The sequence below is a fragment of the Oenanthe melanoleuca genome, chromosome 2 (assembly GCF_029582105.1).
Source record: "Oenanthe melanoleuca isolate GR-GAL-2019-014 chromosome 2, OMel1.0, whole genome shotgun sequence".
Taxonomy (NCBI): Eukaryota; Metazoa; Chordata; class Aves; order Passeriformes; family Muscicapidae; genus Oenanthe; species Oenanthe melanoleuca.
Genome location: NC_079335.1, coordinates 131413965 through 131437094, shown reverse-complemented (window position 1 = coordinate 131437094; position 23130 = coordinate 131413965). Strand labels below are relative to the sequence as shown.

The window sequence follows — 23130 nt, the reverse complement described above, 5'->3', positions numbered from 1 at the left end:
ACAGCTAACAAATTTTAACAGTACAGGGAAGTTGTGATAGGGCTCATAGCACATGAAGAAAATCAAGTGTTCTTGGCAGAGGAAAAAAAATAAATTCCATTAATTAATTTCTTTAAAGAGTAGAGCAGGAGGGCATTTCAGATGCATCTCCTCTAACCCACCTGCCTCACCCCAATACTTATCTTCTGTGTGTGTGTGTGTATGTATATATATTTTTATATATATATATATATAAGACAATGAAGGCATAATTCACAACTTAGTGAGCATCTCCAGCTCCTCATAGTTCTGCCTTTATGCCCTCCCTATCCATCCAACACACACTCCCCTCTCCAGAGGAAACTGTCCCAAAACATGTCAGAAATTAGAAACCCATGCACCCACCACTTCCCAGCAAACCATCCTCCCATGCACACGCAGCCAGGAGAGTGTGATGGGATGCACAGGAGGGGCTGACGAGAGCAGCCCGTGCCACCAGTCTGTGAGGAGCGGTGGTGCAGGTGGTGTCTTTGGCACACCGAGGATGGGTTCTGTTACTGTATGGGGCTCTGGAGCAGCGAATGGACACAGTAACATGACCCCTCTTGCATGCTGCAAGAAAGAGCAACCTGTTGAAGAAACCACGGCTTTAAATAAAAGAGTAGCAAAACAAAATAGAAAAGACTCATTGGTCTAAGAAGGCAACACCTCTCTCAAAACATACTTTAAACAAAACATCACATCTCTCAGGCACCCTGCAGGTGCCTAATCTTTGTTTTAATGCCTTGACCTGGCAAAGCCTGAGAAAGGCAAGGCCTGGAGGTGCTTTGCCTGGTTCCCAGTGTACAATGCCAGGGCTGCACGTACCCAGCTCTCTACAGGGCAGGGCCACGCTCCAGCGCGGCCGGGCGGCTCTGCCATGCGGCATTCCGGGGCATCGCAGCACAGGCTCCAGGAAACCTGGGACAGAGAAAGGGAGACAAGAGTGAGGGTGCTGAAACCCCTTTGGAAACCAGCACCGCGTTCTGGCCTCCCACAGACAGCCACAGCTGAAAACCCTGCAAACAGCACCTCATCTGGATGACTAACCAAAACTTTGTTTGTTAAAATGCAATTAAAGCTGGAAGTATGAGCAGTTTAACAACTATTCACCTCAGAAAAATATTGCAGTGATCTCAAAACCAAATATTTTTAACCCAGCAGAAGTGCCCTGCAGCAGCTGGATGACAGCAAGGAAAGACAGTCAGGTCTTTGAGTCCTATTCCCCCTGCACACACCCACTCCCTCGAAATTGTCTCTGATTGGCAATGTGATTTTTCCCAAGATTAGAGTGCCAGGTGGGAACTGAGGAGGAGCTGTCAGTATGTCCACATAATGAATGCATTCCAGAGATGGGGAAGCTGTGATGACTGCAGTTGACTTTGGTACAGATGGGGCTGCAAAAGGGGATAAAATGCTGGAGTCTGGGCCAGCTGGTCTCCTAAAGCTGCAGGCAGCTTCCAGGTGTATCTCACCCTCACCCCTTCCCCAGGCAGAGATGCCTGGGCACATCCAGTTTGAAGACAGGGAACACACACTTTTGGACAGGTGAGTACCAGCACTAATATCCAGTCATGTGCAGAAATAAAATCCAAAATAGCCACAAAGCTGCTTTATAGCCCTGTAGTTGTTCATCCTGCAGGCCAAAGACTGCAAACCTGTACATTGTAATTGAACCTGCTTATGGTATAACCCTTTAGACCTGGTTATATTATACACTGCATTGGCAATATTTAGATACTGTATTAGCAATAGATCTAACCATCATCATCCACATAATTGATGTTATATTTCTCACACCTGAGTCTTCTCTCCACTACTCTGCCACAAGTTAGCAAACAAATGACCCAGCTTCTTAAAGCATCAGCTACCCTTTCATCACAAGGCAGAGCTGACCTATGCTCAAAGAAATTCTGAGCTCTCAGCATTTCTAAAATTTTATTTCAGCTTTATTTCACCAATACCCATTTCCAAGCTTCATCCATTTGTTAGTTCTAGTAATTTCAAATTAAACATTATATCTAGAAGCAAGAAAATAAAAAAAAACAACAACATTATTTCTATCACTCAAGAACAGTAGAGTTTAAAGATTATCAATGCCATTAATGTGATTTAGGTTCAGGGTAAAAATATCTTGAAATAATGAGCGTTATTAAAAGTACACCAAACAATTAATGTGGATCTACTGAAAGGCTGAGAGGTAATTACACAATTTGCCCTTTAACTTGTGTCTAAGTGGTTTAATGGATATTTCCCAAACTTGAAGACAACATTTCATATTCACAAGGCCCTGTAGGCTGACAAACACAGCCTATAATCTCAAAATTTCATATCAAAACTAGTTTTAAGAACACTGCTTGACAGTAGGGAATCATTGGTCACACTTGCAAAAAGCTGGCTGCATTAGTGAGTTTCCAACTACTCTGAGAGAAAGCAAAAGGCAGAATCCCAGTGCCTCTGCCCCTCCTTGCCACAGTTTGCCATCCAAAGAGCATGGCACTGGCAAAATGCTCCAGTGTTGCCTGCACATCATTTTTGGGAACAAGCCCAGACAATCTGTTAGCAAGAACCACAGATTCACATCTAGGATTGAAAGGGCCAAAGTTCTTGATCCTGTACAAATAAGTGAGCCAGGAGAAAGAAAAGGAGCCAGAGAGAGTAGCTGGGTTTCTGTCTTCAGAATTGAGAATAGCAACACTGCTTATTTAAACCAGAATATAGTCTACACAATCACAACTGGCAAAATCAAAATCTTTTGTTTAGGCTATACTTGATTAAATTAAGTTAATTTTCTGTATAAAATTGAAAAATAATTACTGGTTAAAAAAATAACATAAAATATCCTTTATCTAAAGAGTGCTGTAGTTGGAGGAGAACATAGTTCATTTTTCTTACAAAACAGAAGACACTAAATTGCTTGAACACAAAAGATAACTCAAATTCATCTACGAAGTTGTACCCAGCAACTCTGTAATAATTGCACATAGAACACAAACATGCTTTGTTGGAAACTCACAATATCTAATCAGCCATAATTCTAAATTTTATTTTCCATTTGTAAATTACCAAGGGAGCAAACTACAGAAAAAGGATGCAAAATAATATTCTAGCTGGAGATATTTTGCTAACACATAAGCTTCTACCCACCCCTTCCCTAATGCCTGCAAGGCTCTTCTGCTTCTGAACTTAATTCAATTGTTAGTTTCTCTTTGAAGGTATTTCAACTATAATGCAAGCAATGCTCTAATGAATCCTCAGTGCTGTGCTATCTTTCCCAAACAGTTCTTTTACATCATCTACAAATTTGGATGCTAAGATGTACTTGCTATACTCATGTGTTTCTAAGGAATGTCAATATTATCAAGTGAGATGTTTCAAAGTTTCTAAACTTCAAAATAAAATAAAAAAATATAAACACATTTTTAAACAGCCCCAAACATACACATATACCTTTTCTGGGTTGATTGCTTCCTCACATTAACCTGTTTTGGCACTTAACCCTTCTCACCCTTCTCCCCTGCCCAATTGCTGACTGGTCTTGCACAGCTCTCTGGAGCAGGGGAGGGGATTTGCAGGGTTGGTCCTATGAGTGGCACAGCCCAGGCAGCAGCACAAAAATGAACTTCACCCCTCTCACTTACAAGACTGAGTAAGCAGATTTGGTAGCTTGCACTCCTCCCCAAGCTTGGCTCTGCCAACAACAATTTTTCAGATTCATGAGTAGTCACTGCCATCCTGAGCTCCCAAAACACCAAGAGCTGCCCCAAAGGCACTGGATACCTCAGCAGAAAGCAGATGCAGCTGCCTCATGCTTGGAGCATCCAGAGACCACAGCTCTGACTGCTAAGGGACACTTGTGACATTGTCCCATGTCATGCCTTCCCTATGATGGCATCTGAATACATTCTGCCACCAGTTAAGGTCCCTCTGTGACAAGGACCCTTCTGGAAGGGCAGAGGCAGAGGCAGCACAGCTTCTGCCTTTGTCTCCTGCTGCAGCAGTGACAGGCAGGATTTTCAGTGGAGGAAAAGTATTGTCAGCTGCATCTGTACACTGAACTATCCAAAACTTACTTAATAAGTTAAAAGGAGAATATTATAAGAGGAGAACAAAAGGCTACTGGTCTGCCTTATGAAACAGATTTTTGTTCTAATAAGCTATTATGCTTCTTTGAGGCCAGCAGTCAAGGGAGCAAATACCTCACTTTTACCAGCCCAACTGCAGGAGCCATGCCAAGCTCACTAGAAATGCAAAGGCAAACAAAATGCCAGAACTTCCCTCTATCCCACAGCATTCTGACAAGTAATTTATCAATGAATGAAAGAATTAAGCCAAATTAGCAGCCTTTTTGACACAGATAATAATCCTGTGTTCTTTAAAGGAAAGCAAACATTTCCAGGTTGTAAAAGAGCAATGGCAAAAATGTCTCTTTTTGTGTAACCAGCAGCTGACAATTTTATACAATAAATAATGCTATTTTATAGTAATAAGTACAACATCAGCAACACAGTAAAGTTAACATATTAACAGAAATTATCTCTGTTCTCTATTAATCTGCATTCTTTACAGATGGTTATTTATAAAAATTAAACATGAAACTGAAAGGTTATCTTTGGCCATATTAGCAAACATCTGCTTGTGATTCTGATTTCATGTTTGCATGCTATTCTTGGAAAAGTAACCCTTCTTAAGATGTACCAGATGTGACCAAGTGTTCTTAATCGTAAAATATTTGTTTCAGCAAGATAAAAGTTCAGGGCCAGGAAAGAAATCACATATTCTGAAAAGAGCAACTGCCTTATCCTGCTGCTGCTGAATTCTCCAGAGGAAAAGTGTTTCTGAAGAGAGAAAAATGCAGTTTATTTAGTGTGCCACTACAGATAATGACTCTTATTTTTGAGTATGAAACATTCAGATGTATAAACACGGGCTCAGTTTCACCTTTCAAGCAGAGAACTTATGCATTGCAAGAGCTGCATCACCTATTCACTCCTGGCATGGGACTGACAGAGTAACCTTCACTCTCCAGTGGCAGCAGCTTAAGCAGCCTTCCACAAACTGACTTTAGAGATCTTGACTTGCTCCCCAAATGGCCTCACCAAGATTTCTTCTGCCCAAAAGAAAGAAACAGTTAATGTGGGATGGGAAGGTGTTGCAGGCAGCAGATGAGAGCAAGAAACACGAGGCAGTTAATGTAGACCAAACCAGGGAGAGATTGTTTAATTCTTTCTTACTGTCTCACTATAACCTATTAACTGTTTAGCCTATTTCCTAAAAGTAATTATTTGAAAAAAGGGTTCTGGACCATCAAATTATTTGTTTATTATGTTGATTGCTGTACCCTTTGAATGAAGAACACTGTTAATCTATAGGAAATAGATACAAAAAGAAGAGAAAGGAAATGAACAACATAAATTAGAATAGCTGAAGGTTAATTTAATGGCAAATAAAGAGATAAACAATTAAAATTACATTAGAAATGTTAAAACTTTTCTATACATCTCAGAAAACTGAGCTACTCTGGTCTTTCAAGATGCACATTTTACTTTCAGTCTCTTGCCCCACTAGTTCACATGCATCTTAAGACTCAGATAAAGTCTCCAAGAAGGGAACACACTTCTATCCTTCATAGAAAACTCTGGAAGGTACAAGAGTTTGACCATGTTGGCCAGGCAGAGAGGCTGGTGAGTCCTGCCCCAGAGGTGCAGGGCCAGGGTGCTCACCAAGCCTCTGCTTCTCTCAGCCATGCTCTTCCTGGCACCAGGACAGGTTTTCATTTGGGCCTGTAGCCCAAATAATATTTGGGACCTGGAGAAGATTCCTCTCCACCACCACAGTAGGGGAAAAAAAACCCAAACATTTGTAGAAGTGTGTTTTGCCCTCTTTGCTTCCCCTTCCACGAAGCAGGAGAATTCAAACAGGGCACAAATGACACAAAGATCTGTCACCACACATACAAGAGGCAGGTCAGAGAGCTGCCCTGTGAGAAAGAGGCTCTGTTGGAGGGGAAGTTATCCTCAGTGAGCTATAGAAAATGTATATATAAATGTAATTGACCTGCATAGCTCAGTGTAAACTGGGAAGAGCCTGTTTCCACTGCCCAACCATGGACCAAGCAGAGATGTTGCCTGCAGACACAGAACAGAACACAGAGCACACCTGAAGCCACCCAGGCAGGAAGGCAATGGCTCAAGGAATCTTCCTGGGACAAACAGGCAATATGATGGGAAAATGCAAAAAAAGAACACAGTAGCAATGGAGCAAGGGCAGAGCAATATAAACACCAGCAATCATTCATGTAATGCCAAAGCACAAGCAGATCTGAAATCCTTCCAAGCCTCTTCAGTGATGATGTGCACTTTTGTAAGCAGAAGTAGCTCTTAACATACTTGCTGCTTGAAATGAATTCCTCCTAATGGAATTCATTTCAATTTAGAGCTGAACAAGCTTCCATTTTGGATATGTGAAAGCATCCAAATGGTGTTTCTCACACACCTCTGCACCTTTGACATCTTTTCAGATGCACCCAGGCAGATGAGCAAGTCACATCCACACTCAAGTGGTGCATTAGCTACAGTGAATAGGAACATCTGCATTTAGCTATGGTACCTTGAAACCAGTAATGTAGCCAAGAAAAGAACCACTTTCAGCAATCAGATAAGTCATCAAGCTATTATTAATTCATATGGTTTCAGTCTCTGTTATTCCTTAAAATTCTCCAGGATATAATAATTTAGGTTGGAAAAGACCTTTTTAGTCATTTAGTCCAACCATAAACATAACTCTGCCAAAGAGCAAGAAAAATGTACTCCTAGTGAAAATGAGTAAAAGGGCACCATACATTATATAACAGTCTTCATGGGCACACCTTAAAACTTTGTAGAGAGTTTACTATCCCTAGAAAATGCAGAAACTGCACAGGAAGAATGCCCAGACTCCTCAGCTACAGGGCACAATTGAATTTATCTTACCCTGTGTTCAATCTGCTCAGAAAAACTTACTAAAACAATGTTTTTATTTAATGTCTTCAAGTATACATCTCAAAATAATGTGATTAATTGACAAATACACAAAGACTGGTTCACTTTGTTCCTGTTGACAATAACTTATTCCAGGTAAGTTTCCCAGCACTATCTGGACCATTAATTTTCACACAGCTCTCAAATGAAAGTATGTCAGCAAGACCACTGGTATCCTTCCTGATATTCATCACGTGTTTTCATTTGAGTTGCAACACTAAAGACAGGACAGTGCAAACAAAGCATAGAGTGCTATACCCTCCCTCTATCTGCCACACTGAATTCAGAGTACCTCTAGGTGGTAAAGCAGTAAAAGACTGGAAGCAAGTCCTCCCACCAGAGCTCCTGCTATTACCAGCAGCAGAGCTGCACTGATGCTACAGCAGTGCCAGGTTTGCAAAGAAGCTGCAGCAGGTACAGAAATGCTTACACAGCCAAACAGGAAATCTTCCTTCCTGTTTCCTCTGGCTTCAGACTAAAGAAGCAAATTCTAAATCAAGACAATTCATGAGCACATAGGAAAAGGCAGATGTTTCTACCTGCATTAGAAAACATCATGGTTTAAAAACTCATGTTGGTACAACTCCACTGAGGAATCAGCGGAGGATCTGAGCACTCTGCTGATGAAGCAGCACTGGACAATACAAAATCCAAATCCTACCTGAAAATGCAGCTACTCCAACACTGAAATGCACACTATAGTATGTTGGTGAAGATAGAATTTGCTGAAAGACAGACCCTTCTATTTTAAAGAAAGATGATCAGTAATATATTATTAACAACCAAAGTCATTAAAATTTTACCACACCTGTAATATCATTATTTCTTATACTCAAAAATAAAAATGAGAAGTCAAAGTTGTTTCTTGCATTTTTAAAAACACAACTTTTAGTGCCAAAAGTGCTACTATTAAAGAGCAATTCATAGCTGAACAAAAACCAGTTAATGCAGTTTCCACTAACCTTCAGAAAAGCTGTTAATATTCAGGATTCTGCAAAGCAGGGTAGGGTTGAGAAATTAATCCTTTTAAAGTTGAATTTCAACAACAGACAAAGGCATGTGTTAGCTGAATTCTATTTATGGCAATCATCCAAATATCAAATAAAGTTTTCCTGGCTGTGCTTCAGTCATCCCCATTCACAGCTAAAGAGTACTTCTACAAATGTAGACAGTATAAAACCTGTGTCTTGTCTGATCCAGATCTACACATCTCAGAAAGTGAAAACATTACTTAGTAATTGTCACTCCAAGAAACATGCCAGGAATGGCTTACTGAAAATCCCTCCTGTACAGTTGTAAAATCCAGACAAAAGCCCAAGAACTCAAAAAAGACTACTAAAAACCACAGTGGACAAGGCAGAGCAACTAAGGAATGACAGAAATGCACATATGTGACTATAATAGGGCACCACTCTGCTAAATGGTTAAACACTTCAGCAATGTATTTTAAAGGCTTAAGCACATATAAAGAATAGAATTTAAAGATGCATACTTCTCTCATGAACAACTCAAGATAGGAAGTGGTGGTGGTGATGTGGAAATCAATCTGTGCACAACATCTTAAGAATTAAAAGTTTAAAAATATCCCTAATGTTGACAAGTTTCAATCTTACAGCATGCAGGAAAATGAACTAAGGTTATGTGTGGAAAGAGTCCAAATACTCTGCATATGAAAATTCAGTTAAGAAATTCAAACAGCTTCATTTTGCCACATAACCCTGTTGAATACAGTTGTTACAAAATGGCATTTCTTTATTCCTGATTCTATACTACATTGAATTCTAAGGATTCTTGGTTTTCTCCCCATCTTCTGTCACTACAAGGAGACTCAAAGAAACCCACAGTATGACCAAAGAATATCAATAACAGCTATTTATCAACAGTTTTAAGACATTGCTATGGTTTCAAAGTTCACCAGAACCAGGGAGGTGATGAGGTGTTCCATCCAGTCATGCTGGTTCCTTAAGTGCAGTGCACCATTCCAATTCAGATGCACACAAGTCCACCTCACCCTCCTTTTTTTTTGTCATCTCTTACATTTGCTGTAAAACAAGAATGTATGAATATAGGCACTTTTTCCTTTGAAGTTGGACCACAATATTTGACATGAAGAATTAAAGCATAGATGTATTCAGAGAGGTTGTCCCTACATTGCAGCCATCTCTCAGGTTCAGTATTTTATTATGAGCCTGGATGTAGAGGCTATGCTTGCAAGATTTGATGTGTCCTAGCAGTTCCTAGCATGATGTTTAGCATCTTGAGCCCACAAACCATCTTCACATTTCACCTTTACTCACTTTAGTAAAGCACTGTTATTCAAAGGTACTTTCTATAATCATCCCCAAAGGTAAGAAATATTTATAAATATTTATGCTTCATGCAACCACTTTGGTTTCTACTTATAACTCAAAACTACGTTTGATAATAAACATAATTTTTGAAAAGAAACATGAAGTACTGTTTGTTAAACAGTACTTCATGACACAGTTAAAAGAAGTCTACACTGAAAGCCTGACAGCTGTAACACCATTGCTAATAAACTGAGTGATCAAGTATATGAAACAGATGTGTTGCATGAAAGCTGTGGAGCTCCAGGCTCCTGTGTCACACCAGCTTCTCTCTCTGGTATCACAAGGTCCCAGATTAGGAGATAAAACTGTATCAATGTTTAAAAAAACCCACATAAAGCAATGAGAGACAGCCTGGATGCTTCACTCATTTCATAAAGGCAGAAGGGAGCTCAAAGCATGACATATGAGCCCCAGACTTCCTGCTTGGCTTTCTGTCCCCCTCTGCACCACAACAACTACTTTGAACATAGTCATGATGGAAACTGGGGGGAAAAATAAAAAGAGGAAAGTAAAAAATAAGATAATAAAAAACCACCCCTTTATAGCAAGAACCTGAATGATATAGCAGAAGCATATCTCACGGACAGGATTTGTTCAAAGTGAGCTTTCATCAAGCACAAGGTGATACAATTCCATCTCAGGCCCTTTGTTCTCTCTAAAAGCAGCACTGCCAAAGCACACCAAGCCTCCCTTACAGTGCAGATAAAGATGGGTGCAACTAAGGATGCACATACTTGGCCACAGACAAACCTGTGTGATAAACACTACAGCTGAAAGGAATTTCTCAAGGAAATAAAGGTGCAGGTTGTTTGTAAAAATGGGTTATGAAACTATTAAGCAAGTTCTTCTGCAAATACACTCACACATGGGTCTCAGGAGACAAGGAGGAACCAAAGCTGATGACAAAATATGAATGGAAGATTGTTTTCTGTACAACAGAGCTAAAACACCAACAGAATTGGAGGAAGACAGCAATAGAAGTCAGGGTTGTAACTGCTCTGGAACTGCCACTTTGTGTAAAACTCAAGGCAGGCTGCAACATTTCAAACTGTACTATTTATTAGCCCTCTTTTCTCTGATAGTAGCAAACTACAGGAAAAGAAACAATGAAGTTCAGAAGAGTACTTCTATTGTGACACCCTCCAATTTCTGATAATTAGCTGTGGACTTGTCACTTTCACTTCCTGCCCCTCTTCACAAAGCAAATTGCACGACCCTATCAGTTAATGGTCACATTAGTAGGTCATGTTACCCTATGCACAAGAAAAGAAAATGTTAACAGAAGCTACTGAATTGTGCAGCTCCTGTTTTCCAATCATTCTGTAGTGCTACTATCAAAACTTCCTGATTCTTCTGCTGCAAGAGCTCCAAGAGGCAGATGTGTGCAGTACATTCCTCACTCAGCATTGCTTGTCCAGCATGGCACCTCCTATGAGCTACAGAAACCAGGCAAGTATTATTACAGAAGGAAGCTGAGTGTTAATTCTGCTCCTGAGAACTGCTAGCATTAGTTCCAAAGTTCAAAACTAAAAGAATCTATAAAGCTTCAGTTCCATCAGTCACTGTCTTGCTAGAGTTTTTCTTTGGACCATGGAAACAAAAAAGTTATTTTGGAAAATAAATCAATAAATAAGTAAATCACCAAACCCCAAATGTTGTATCAACAGCTCTCAACAATCAACAAGCAAATTGCCATCATTTAATATTTAACCTTGCAGGAAAATTGTGGTTTGATTATATGACATCTTTAGGACAAAAAGAAAAGCTATTTAGGAGACTACAAACATTCTTCTTTTTGCTTCCTCATGACAGAAAGTCTCAGTTATAGTTACTCAGCTGTGTGAAACAAAACTGGGGATAGTGAATGAAAAGTTCTGCTCATGCTTGCTGCAATGCAAAAACACACTTTATTAGTGCACACATATTAGTCTGAAACTTTTCAAAATCAATGCATCAACTAAAGTAATTACACATTTAATCCGTTCAGATTTAGTACCTGACATTTGGTGAACTGTTATAGTCACAGCAATTCAGCTCTGTCTGGTTACAATAAATAGTTCATTTTGGTATATTTGAACATCTCATGTGATATTCAACCACAGAATAACTAGCCACAAGGTTTTAGGTTTTATGCCTCTGTGATTTTTTTTGTCCTACTAATTTGTTTGTACATTTGGGTTGGCTTATTTCGAAAAGGACAGTATGTTTAATGTCTGTATCTTTAAAGTAAGAGAATGAAGGTGTGAATATGAAGTTTGGGCCCAAGCTGCTACACATCATGCTAGAAGTTACTGGACATATCAAATCTCACAAACATAGCCTTTGCAGAGAGGTCTAAAATAAAATACTAAACCTGTGAGGTAGCTACAGTAGTGACATTTCGTCTGAGTAGCTCTATGCTTTAATTCTGTATGTCAAATGCCATTGTACAGCCTCTAAAGGAATAAGTGCCTATATTTTTCATCACTACCATTGCATTTCTTTTAGAGCAAATGCAAGACGTGGGAAAAAAAAAAAAAAAAACATCGGGGGGAAAAAAACCATCAGGAAAAAAGATGTGCAAATCTTAAAAGGCTGAGAAACATTGTTCTGAACATCAGTAAACTGAGAGTCAGGACTTCTGTGTGTCTGAATTCAAAGGGTGCATTGCACCTAAGGAACTAGCAGACTGGCTGGAGCTCCTGATCTGCTCTGTGTTTCTGGTGAACTTTGATTTTAAAACAATAGTTCTGTTCTAAAGGAGTTAAAAATAGCTGTTTGTTGATATGCTTTGGTCATACTGTGTCTGTGTGTCTGAGCACTAGAGAAATTAAATCCTTGTAATGACAGAATGTGTAGAAGGGGAGAAAATCTGGTATCCTTAAAACTCAGCTTAGTAGAGAATCACAAACAAAGAAATGCCATTGTTATAACAACTGTGTCCAGCAGTGCTGCATGGCATAATGATGTTCTCTTTGAGGGTGTGGGCAACAGAACTTGAGACAGATTTTCACTGACTAGCTTAATCTGCCAAAAAAAAAGAAAGTATAAACAAAGCTGTGGTTTAAATGTTTACATCACTGTACTTCATATCTTTGAATCTTAATAATTTTCAGCTTATTTGGTGCCCTTTGCAGATATTTGTTCAGAATTTTCAAAATGTCAGCCATAAAAATAAAAAGAGTAGGAAAAAGTACAACTTTATCACTCGTCAGAAGTTGCCAGCAGCTCTGGAAACCGGCAGCCTGCGGAAGAAAGGGACTTTGTTCTCGCCCTGCGCACGACGCCCCAAGTAACCTTTAAAACTCTGCTGGACACATCAAACAGCATTGATGCTGCAGCCCGGGAGCAGAGGGGCTGAGCCGCGGATGCGCCGCCAAGGACAGAGCGGCGCTGCAGGGGCGGGGGCGGCAGAGCCGGGTCCGGGCAGAGCCGGGTCCGGGCAGAGCCGGGGGCGGCCAGAGCCGGGTCCGGGCAGAGCCGGGTGTACGGGTCCCGGTATCAGCTCTGCGGGGGCGGCAGAGCCGGGTGTGCGGGTCCCGGTATCAGCTCTGCGGGTCCGGGCAGAGCCGGGTCCGGGCAGAGCCGGGGGCGGCAGAGCCAGGTGTGCGGGTCCCGGTATCAGCTCTGCGGGTGCAGATGCGGGCAGAGCCGGGTGTGCGGGTCCCGGTATCAGCTCTGCGGGGGCGGGCAGAGCCGGGGGCGGGTCCCGGTATCAGCTCTGCGGGGGCGGGCAGAGCAGGGTGCGGGTCCCGGTATCAGCTCTGCGGGGGCGGCAGAGCCGGGGGCGGGTGCAGATGCAGGTGCGGGCAGAGCCGGGTGCGGGTGCAGATGCAGGTGCGGGCAGAGCCGGCTCTGCGGGTGCAGATGCGGGCAAAGCCGGGGATGGGTCCCGGTATCAGCTCTGCGGGTGCGGGCAGAGCCGGGTGCGGGCAAATCCGGCTCTGCGGGTGCCGGTATCGGCTGTGCGGGTGCAGGTGCGGGCAGATCTGGCTCTGTGAGTGCCGGTATCGGCTGTGCGGGTGCAGGTGCGGGCAGATCTGGCTCTGTGAGTGCCGGTATCGGCTCTGCGGGTGCCAGTGCCGGCTCTGAGGGTGCCGGTATCGGCTCCGCGGGCTCGGAGCCACCGCGCTCCCTCCGGCGGCCGCCGAGAGCCGCGGCAGCGCCCGCCGCTCCCAGCGCTCCCCGAGTGCCGAGTTTCAGGGGCAGAGGATGCTGAACGCCTCCTCGCTGAGTCACAGATCTCCTTCCACTTAACCTTAGAGAGCCCCGTTTCTCTCATAGGTCCTCCCGCAAACGCGAGAGGGATTTTTTCCTAAATAGGCAAAAATTAAAAAAAAGCATTTGAAAACCATTATTGCTGGGCTGGATGCTAGCAAATGGGCTAATATTTTGTGAATGATATAAAGCATTCAGAGGTCTGGTCTTTATTGAGCAATCCAGAGACCAAGCTCTGTGCCAGAGGCCATAAAGAAAACCCCATAAAAGAATTGGTTACAAGATTTGCACTATGAAATAACAGAAGTGCAGAAATAGGATATTAATAGTTAGGCATGGAGACACTTGGTTTACAAAGAAGATTTGTAACACTTAGCAGAAACAAGGAAACACCTTGGAAATGGTAAAAAACTAAAAGGTTAACCTACCAGTAAATCTGCACCTATGAGTAACCAAAGAACACAGAACAGCCTCACTGCATCATTTGGAAACTTTTAGATGTTATTGCAATTGCAGTAATAACATCAGAAACTAATAAATGGCCATGAATCGTTAGACACCCAAAGCAATAGCTGTAGTCAAACAGCTCTGGTGCATGCTGGTGCTCTGTTAACATTAAAACAAACATCCAAAGGAAGAATCTCTAAAAGACTCACCCACCTCCAAGCTTTTGCCCTCAGGTTTTCCCACTGTGAGCTCCATCCATTAGGGCCTAAAGAGGAGCTCAGACAGCAGGCTAGAGTGCAACTCCTGCCTTTTCAACAGCTGTGTCATTTAGCTGCTTTGAGGATAGTTAATGATGCTTATTAGCATGCTGACAGCTGATGTGTCCATCATTAATACCTTCAGTGAATACAGCAGAAGCTACACACTGCACTGTAACACAGATAAACTACATCTGTGGACTGAACTCTAGCTCAGTGGCACAGCACTCACAGGTCCATTTTTCTCAGCATTGCCATCACTTGAAAAGAAAGGAAATAGCTTTATGCTTTCTTGCCCCCAAGGATGTTGGTTTGTTCATCCAGCTGCAGAGTATTAATAGGAGGCACATAAACAGACCTCAGCAAGTTACAATGCTAGGGTACAGAAATGGGTTTAAACTTACTTAGGGTGAGGATTTGCTGAATGTTTTTCTCATTTTCCTGCCAAGTGATGCTGAAAGTGCTAACTAGGGGCTGAAGTAATTTAAATTCCTCAAATTGCCACTCACAGAATTACCTAGTACATCTTAGAAGAACCTGGTACAGAAGAACTGCTAGTTTGAAGGCAGCAATGTACAAGGTAACTTGAAACACTGCTGAAAGTGCTTCAGACTAACCTGTTTGTCTATTACCTAAAAAGCCCCAAAGTATTCATAATCAGGTCTCATGGTTCAGGGGAGCAGAGATAAGTCAATTAAACAACTTTTCTAGCTGCACAACACAAACAGGCAAAGCTTCAGGAGCTAGGTCCTGGTCTTGGCCCCACATAATGCTCAGCAAATGCTAGACTTTGGACTTCTTGCACACCCAATACTTGGCATTGCTTCATATGCCTAAACTCCATGGAGACAGGATATCAAATATAACACACAGAGCATACCCTCACTCTCTGCACCTCCTGCCCCAAGATGTGCATTTTAGCTTGGATTCTAAGGCACCCAACTCCTCCGTGTGCAGAATAGCCCAAGCACCGAGGTGAAACACTTAAATCAGGGAACTGGTCCTCCTCTTCTGAAAACCAAAGTGCAAAACACAAAGAACAGAGGCAAGATCTAACACAGATATGCACCAAGCACACAGGCTGGAGAAACCCATAAAGGCATTTCCACTGTGAGGAGAGTCAAGCAGCAGCACAGGTTGTCCTGATGGATTTGGAAACGGTGGAGCCTGCACAGACACGATTGAATCAAGCCCTAATCAACCTGTTCTGACACCACAGCTGCCCCTGCTGCCTGCTGGAGGCCTTTCTAGAGACTTAATGAGGGTCCTTCCAGCCTGATTTTCCCCATCAATTCTTTCCATACATGCCACAATGTGTCATGCCATTGGACTTTGATATTATTTTGGCCTCTGGAAGGTACTATTATGGAGTCACACACAGATTAGTTTAAACTGATTCCATGACCCTTTGTATCTTCCCATTTTCAAAGTTTCAATCTGGCACAAATTTTCCTTATTATTGGGAAGAGGCAACACAAATAACTTTGAAAATACTATTAACTAGATACTGCAGTTCTTCAACATAATTTCTGAAGCAAGATGTTTGAAAAGCAATTTATGTATAAAATGCACTGTCTTCATCCAAATTTTACCTCACCCCAAAATAAAATAATGAACTGTTCCTATTGGAAACCAACCAGACAGTAGACCACAACTCTTTTCAAAAACAGAAAAAGATTTTTGTTTGGAAAGAGCCACTAAACTACAAACTAGATCTTATGAGTTTATTATAAACATTAACTTTGCTAAATTAAAAAAAAAATTAAAAATACTGCATCCTTTTAAAAGCCCTTATTAGGAAAACAATGTTGCCTTTTTATGGCTATTTATCAGACACTAGCTGAATTTGAATAATGAATTGTAATTCAGCACCATATCATCTATTTATATCCACCGTTCTGAGCCAACTGCAGCTTACTGCATGATTTTGAAGATTTTGGCCAGGATTTCAGCATAGTTGGCAAATGCAAGATGGCAAGCTCTTAGGCAATTAAAGTCTTCATAATTACTATACCACCACATACAAGAATGATAGAAATGGGACTGGATGAAATACAGAAATCTTGTAGTCATGCTTATAGCACGTGACTCCTTCAATATTTCTTGGGTGATTTTACAGTAGCATACTACAACTATCCCACTGGTCTTTAAACTGAAAATGTTCCAATTATGTTAAAAGAGGATTATCCATGCTAAAAAGTGGTTTATTCAACAAATGTTACAATGGAAAGCATTTGCTCACTAAATGCATAATAGATATTCAGCCAAAGTACTAATTACATACTCCATGACTGAGTAACAAATACATATAATCCATCCTTATGGATTTCAACATGAAGACAAATAACTTCAAGAAACTTCTTCCAGAAAATCTTTCCAAATAATCTCTGTACTAAGTCACAGCAATAAAGGATAGAATGCACTTCCTAATCACAGAATTTAGACTCTTGCCAGACAGAATGCTATTTCCAAGGTAGGACTTGTCATTACTAAAGCAATATTCTTCTTCTGTTCCAGCTATCTTGACAGTCCATGTTCTCCTTTACATGATCCCAAGAGAACCTTGTTGCTTTTCTCCATTGGCTTCCTAATAGCCAGAAACACAATGCTGGCATGTTTGTAGAGAGCTTCTTTTACTCTATTTTATGCAATACGACAAGGAAAAATTTGTTTAAACAGAATACAGTGAGTTGATTATGAGGAGAGAAAAGTATTGCTATGTTTCTCTGATAAAATCCTTCCTAGGTCAAAAAGCTATACACGATTTATTTCTAAAACTAAAAATTAGTAAATGCTTAATTATAAGCAGTCTTGCATACTCTGCTGTACATTATACCTGAGTAACATGGCAAACCTGAATTTATACAATATAGTTCCAATGTATTCTAAGGAAAGTACAGAATAGAGCAGTCACAGTGAACACTGTAAACTGTAAATTAATTTATAAATACGTATTTTGTTTCCCAGAAAATCTTCTCTGAGAGCTGGGACTCCAGATAGGGAAAGGTCTGTTTGAACTGCATATCTAGTCTCAGGGACAGAAGAATGGCAGCACCTATCAGCATCAGCTGCACCAGGAAGGGAGGAGGAGGATGTGGGGATGTTTGTGGTCCAGAACTCCTAAATCTGCCATGATTAAGTTGCATTCTTCCAGAGTTAAGGGGTCCTTTATCCAGTAGTGCAAGCAAGACTTCCTTCTCTATCCTTGTAAAGGGAATTAGGATTTCAATGTTTCTTGGCTCATACTCTTTTAGGATAGAGATCACCAAAAAAAATCCTGAATGAAAGGAAAGCACCAGGTAGTCCAGGTGAAGAATAAAATGCCAACTTTTGTGAGTTTGAGCAGTGTAAAGCTGTATAAAGCATCTTAACAATAAGCAAACCCCAGAAGTTTTTGGTTGTGGTGGATTTATCTTGGTTTAAGTTGCATCTTTCATCAACTTCTCATCACCAACTACAAAGATTTTAAACACTCCTCTAAAACTCCATCTCAAAGGAATCCATTTTTTTATTAGCAACACTGACTGAGCACAGGGTACTCAGAGAGGCTCTGGAATCTCCATCCTTGGAGATGCTCAAAAGCCCCCTGGACAACCAGCTCTAGGTGGGCCTGCTTGAACAGGGAGGTTGGACAAGGGATCCCTGTCAGCCTTAACCATTCTGTGGCTCTCAACCAAACTCCTACCAAATTCTACAAAGGCACCATTTCATGTCTCCCTGTGCCCAAAGAAGGCATGCAGAAAAGTAACAGTTTCCACTGCATCTCATAAGATCTGAAAACTGATTTTAGTCTATATGGTAGGAAAGGAAGAGGAAGAGGAAGAGGAAGAGGAAGAGGAAGAGGAAGAGGAAGAGGAAGAGGAAGAGGAAGAGGAAGAGGAAGAGGAAGAGGAAGAGGAAGAGGAAGAGGAAGAGGAAGAGGAAGAGGAAGAGAGGAAAAGAGGAAAAGAGGAAAAGAGGAAAAGAGGAAAAGGAAAAGGAAAAGGATACTTTACATTTTAGGCAGTTTGGGACCTAAAGTAAAAAGTTGCATAATGCTACAAGAGGAAGGAAGAGATACAAGTAAAGAACCTAAAGCTACCCTGTTTTAAAGAAATACATAGTCCACAAGATTTTACAGACTTACAATTAAATTGCACAAATCTGGACACTGTATCAAGTGATTTGGAGATACTCCATCCTCTCAGAGTTTCCTGAGAGATTTTCAGTGGGGAACTACAGAAGGGTTTGTTTCCCCTCTCCCATCCAAAGAAATTGGAACAAAAGGGATGACAGTCAATCATTTTAGTATCACCTTAAATTATGACAAACAAAAATAGGAGAAAAAAGCCAAAAAGCAAAACAAAAAAACCAAACCCAAATCACCACCAATATTTACTGTCAACGGAAGATCTTGGAATAACCACTGTACTCTTCCAATTCATTCTACCCTTGACACAAAAACAGTTCCTCTCCTGGCATTACCAACCACCCTGGAACAGAAAATATTGTTATCCCAAGATCTAACAATATACTTCAATGTTAACAACAAATATCTCAGCATTTTCTTTTTGTGTATACATGTTTAGAGTTATTTCATTTCATGCTGGCTTAGAGAACTACCATTCCATTATTTAATGAATTCTGAGGTATTCAGGAATGTAGCCAATTCCAGCTTATATTGGATAAAAAATGGAAAAAACACTATTATTCAACTGTGCTGAGGGAGAAAAAAAAAAAAAAGAAACAGTTTTGAATATATATAAACTATGTATACAAGTTCTGTGGCATCTTTAGCAAATCCAAATCTATGAATACAAATCTGGAAGGACTTACAGATAAACATAATGTCAAGTGTTATGTGCAAGTCTTCACTGAATCAAGACCAAGGACCACACTTTCTCCAGTGAGAGGGATTGAGATGTTTGGTATCACAGAGAATGTCCCTTTGCACCACAGCACAACACATTCGAGGAAAAGCAATTTATTTTTTGCAGAATTAAAGAATCAGTGATGCCTAACTGGAACTGCTTTGGAAGAGGCCCAAAAGCTCAAGTAATTGCAATGGACTGGAAAGGCCTTCACCCCCAGGTCAGCAATTTACATTCCAGCCAGGCTATTTATGAGATGAAGCAGTTACCACCAACCACCCTTTGAACGCTCAAGTTGCCAATTTTGGTACCATTGCTGAGGTGCAAACACACACAGACACCATGACAAGCCAGCTACTGCACTATTTCACTAGAAGAGCCCAGGGCTGAGGTGGTGCACAAATTATTTAGTTGGTTACCACAAGCCAGCAAAGCTGGTCTGCAATAAAATTCCTCTCCATAGGCTGGAGATTCTGCCCACCACAACAGTGTCAAATACAAATTGGCATAAGGAATGGTGGGTACAAATAATATTGTTCTCCATGAGATTTAAACTCATACAGTTTGATATAAGTGATGAGCCAAATAGGAAAGAAAGTTCATATTTCTTTTCTTTCCCTGCCAGCTAATATCAGTTCCACCCCACTTCACCCAGTTATTTCTTTAGTTTTCCTCCCTCTCAACTTGCTTTGCACCCTCTGCTTCTTGCTCCAGAGCATGGCCCTTTTTGTTTGTCTCATATTTACCACCCACAGCATACCTTCTCCTCACTCCTTTCTCCACTGCTTCTAACCTAACTTCCCATTGGAGTCTGCAAACTCCAATTGACTAATCAAAATAACTATTGTAAAAATGGGCTAGGTTAATCTTCAAGACTTCTGTATCTTTAAAGGAAACTTTAAACAACTAAGTTCTCAAGACATGCATATATTTTTTTGCATGTTTGTAAAAACTTCAAGTGTAATAGGGATGCAATAGAACATTAAAAAAGAAAAAAAAAAAAAAAGTGGAAAATCATCCATGGCTGAGAGTTAGAACAGGAACTAGAAATAAACATCCTCATTTTCAACTCTGAGTGAAAGACAAGCTTCAAAATCATTAACTGTCTCCTTTTGCTTACAGCAGGAGGTCACAGCAAATGTCAAACACAAGAGAGCTGTTCAATTAAGGGCAACCTTACAAAATCCAAACTGTTACCAGCAGCAGCCTAGACGTCATCTTTGCCCCAACAAAACCACTGTCCAGACAGCCCCTATTACACAAGGCTTCACACTAAAGAGCTGCCAAGCTTCAACCTTCAATGAGGAGAAATTAATTTATTCACTCAAGAAACAAAATTGCCCTACCAGAGCACTGGCTTCCTTAGACATATGTAAGGAAAAAAAAAAAAAAAAGGCAAGCTAACTTTTCCCACTTCTTTCTATAGCCTAAAACAAAAGCTACATACATGGAGTACCAGCACAGCAATTGATCACAGAAATAAACAGGAGATCGCTATATCAAGCACTGAATGTAGGTAGTCAGAAAATTAGCTAATCAGAACATCTATATTTTAAAGAAAAAAAAGTCACAAAACAAAAACAAATAAACAAAAAATCCTGACAAAACCAATTGTGAATGAGCATACAAAGGCAATGCTTTTATGGGGAGAAAAAAGTAACCAAACACAGGAGTTTATTTAAAGGCAGTGTCATTGTTGCACATTGAATGCTTTAGGAAACATTGCTAATCTGAATTACAACAAATTGTCAAAACAGTTTTAGAATATTTTTTCTGCCATACAGGAAATATATATATATATATGGTTCCAGACACAGGAGCATTAAAAATACTCAGTACTAAACTTCCTCCTCTAATTGTGCAATGATCTGAAGATAAAGGCTCTCTAAAATCCAAGCCTGAACTATGGCATTATATAAAGTCTTTGGGCCTGTGCACATCAGTCAGAGCTCCAGGCACACACAGTATAAAATCAGGGGAGGTTCTGGAGAAAGAGTTGTGCACTGTAAGTGCTGCACCCTGGCCACTGTACATACAACATGACCAGCTGTGTGCACAGAAATTCCTGCATGAATCAGTTTGGGTGTTACCAAAAGAATTTGAGATTAGGTTTGGCTTGGTGAACACAGAGTTAATGAAAAAAAAAAAAATCATTCTTATAGTTAGTCAGAGTTGTAGCTTGGTCACTGTATGAAAATGTCATTCTTGGAGAGCTAGAGGATACAGATTTCTATGCATACTCACTGCACTTCACACAGTTCACAAGGTCAGAAGGAAAATATAAATAGTATGAGTTTGATATCCATCTCTAACATGCAGAAAGTCAGTTTACCAGAAGTCTATGAGCTTACATCTTAATGCTTGATATTATGCAATACTTTGCCTAATAGTATAACTGTGCTTTCCCAGTAAGCAAAAGCCACTGTCCAGGCAACCTTCCTGAGCAGCCAGAGACGTGCAAGCAAGCTCCTGTGATTTCCCTGGGCAGCATGTAATGCCCATCTGCAGAACTCCAAACAAGGATTTTGAAGGCATTAGGACAGAGAAAGAACAAGAAATAAAGGCACATTAAGAATGACTGCTTTTAAACATCAGCACAGATATGCAGCACTAAAAAACGACATTTAAATATGAGAAGCTGACATCACCACACTGCCCAGTACTGCATGCAGGGGCTGAACTTTGCCAAACAAGAACAAGCCAAATCCTGCTATTCTTGAAGCTAACAATAGTTTTGCTTGAACTCCAGGAGCAGCAAGAAAAGTTGACTCTCGGCTGAGAGTAGATCATACTCAGGGCACACACATGGGCAAAGACACACAAAACACCCCATTATGAGCATCCTCCAGACCCTCACACGGTCCCCGCGATCAGGGCAGCAGGTCCTGGGCTGCGGACCCCGCACTTGGAGCGCTTGGAGAGCTGCGCTGCCATCCTCGGGGCTCAGAGGAAAACCTTCCGACTCAAACTGCACATTCCTAAAGGATTTAGGTCGGGGCTCTTTTCCTCCAAAAAGCACAGTCATTTTGTTGTGGAAATCTCCTGACAGCCAAAGCATGCAACACACACACACCCCCACCCGCTCATCACGTTTTTCGGAGGAAAAAGCAGTTTCTGTGGTTCTCCACGCTTACCAGTAAGTAACTCCTAAGTTTGACACGTTCCTAAGTTTACTCACAGGCAGAAGGCTGGCGGGCACGGGCGGGCACAGGGACGGGCAGCCCGGCCGGAGGATGCGGAGCTCCCGCCGCGCTCCCGCTGCTCCCGCGGTGCCTCCCCGGGCAGCGCCCCCGCCCGCCCCCGCTCCCGGGCTGTGACGGCACCGATCCCGCCCCGCTCGGCCCCACCTGCCCGCCGGCATCGCCCCAAGGTCACCCACCCCCCGGGAAAGCCGCCTTGGGGACCACTCACTCGGGCGGGCCGGGATGCCGCGGAGGGCCGGGGCGTGCGGAGCCTCCGCCGGCTGCAGCGCCGGCTGCGCGCTCCCTCCGCCTCCTCCTCCTCCTCCTCCTCCTCCTCCTCCTCCTCCTCCTCTCCCCGACGACTTTCACTTCACCTGCAGGCAGCCCGGCTGCGGCGGGGCGGGCGGCTCGCAGCTTTCCGCGGGACCGCAGTGACTGCGGCAGCGCCTCCCGCGCCGGGGGAGCCGAACCGGGCCGAGCCGAACCGGGCCGGGCCGAGCCCTGCCCGCAGCCCCTGAGGGAAAGGCCGAACCGGGAGCTCCGAGGGCGTCCCGAGCCCCTCCGCGAGTGCGGAACCAACGCGACCCCGGCCGGGATGCTCTCCCCGAGGCGGCTGCTTGCCTGCAGCTCTAGGGTAGGGATTGCCCCCGTGCTGTCAATCTCCTCCTCGGTGAGGGGCTATAAATATTTATTAGGCATCCTAATAGCCGCATCTAGCTCAGCGGAGCATCTCGGTCGTGTCGCTCCTGTGCTTAGAACCTCCCAAACCAGCCCCGCACGGGCGCAATGTGAACTCGCCGCTCCGCTCC

At 42.1% G+C, this 23130-nt stretch overlaps 1 protein-coding gene across 1 annotated transcript in view; it reads right to left on the bottom strand.

The window, feature by feature from the left end:
• KIAA1217 (KIAA1217 ortholog) overlaps positions 1-22408 on the bottom strand; it is a 343074-nt gene extending 320666 nt beyond the window's left edge. Inside the window, exons 1-2 of the mRNA XM_056483268.1 lie at positions 22318-22408; positions 847-939 (exon numbers count right to left, since the gene is read on the bottom strand). Of these exons, the coding sequence (XP_056339243.1) occupies positions 847-907 (61 nt within the window). The 5' untranslated portion in view covers positions 908-939; positions 22318-22408. The remainder of the gene's footprint in view (positions 1-846; positions 940-22317) is intronic.
• Between the last annotated feature and the right edge of the window lie 722 nt (positions 22409-23130).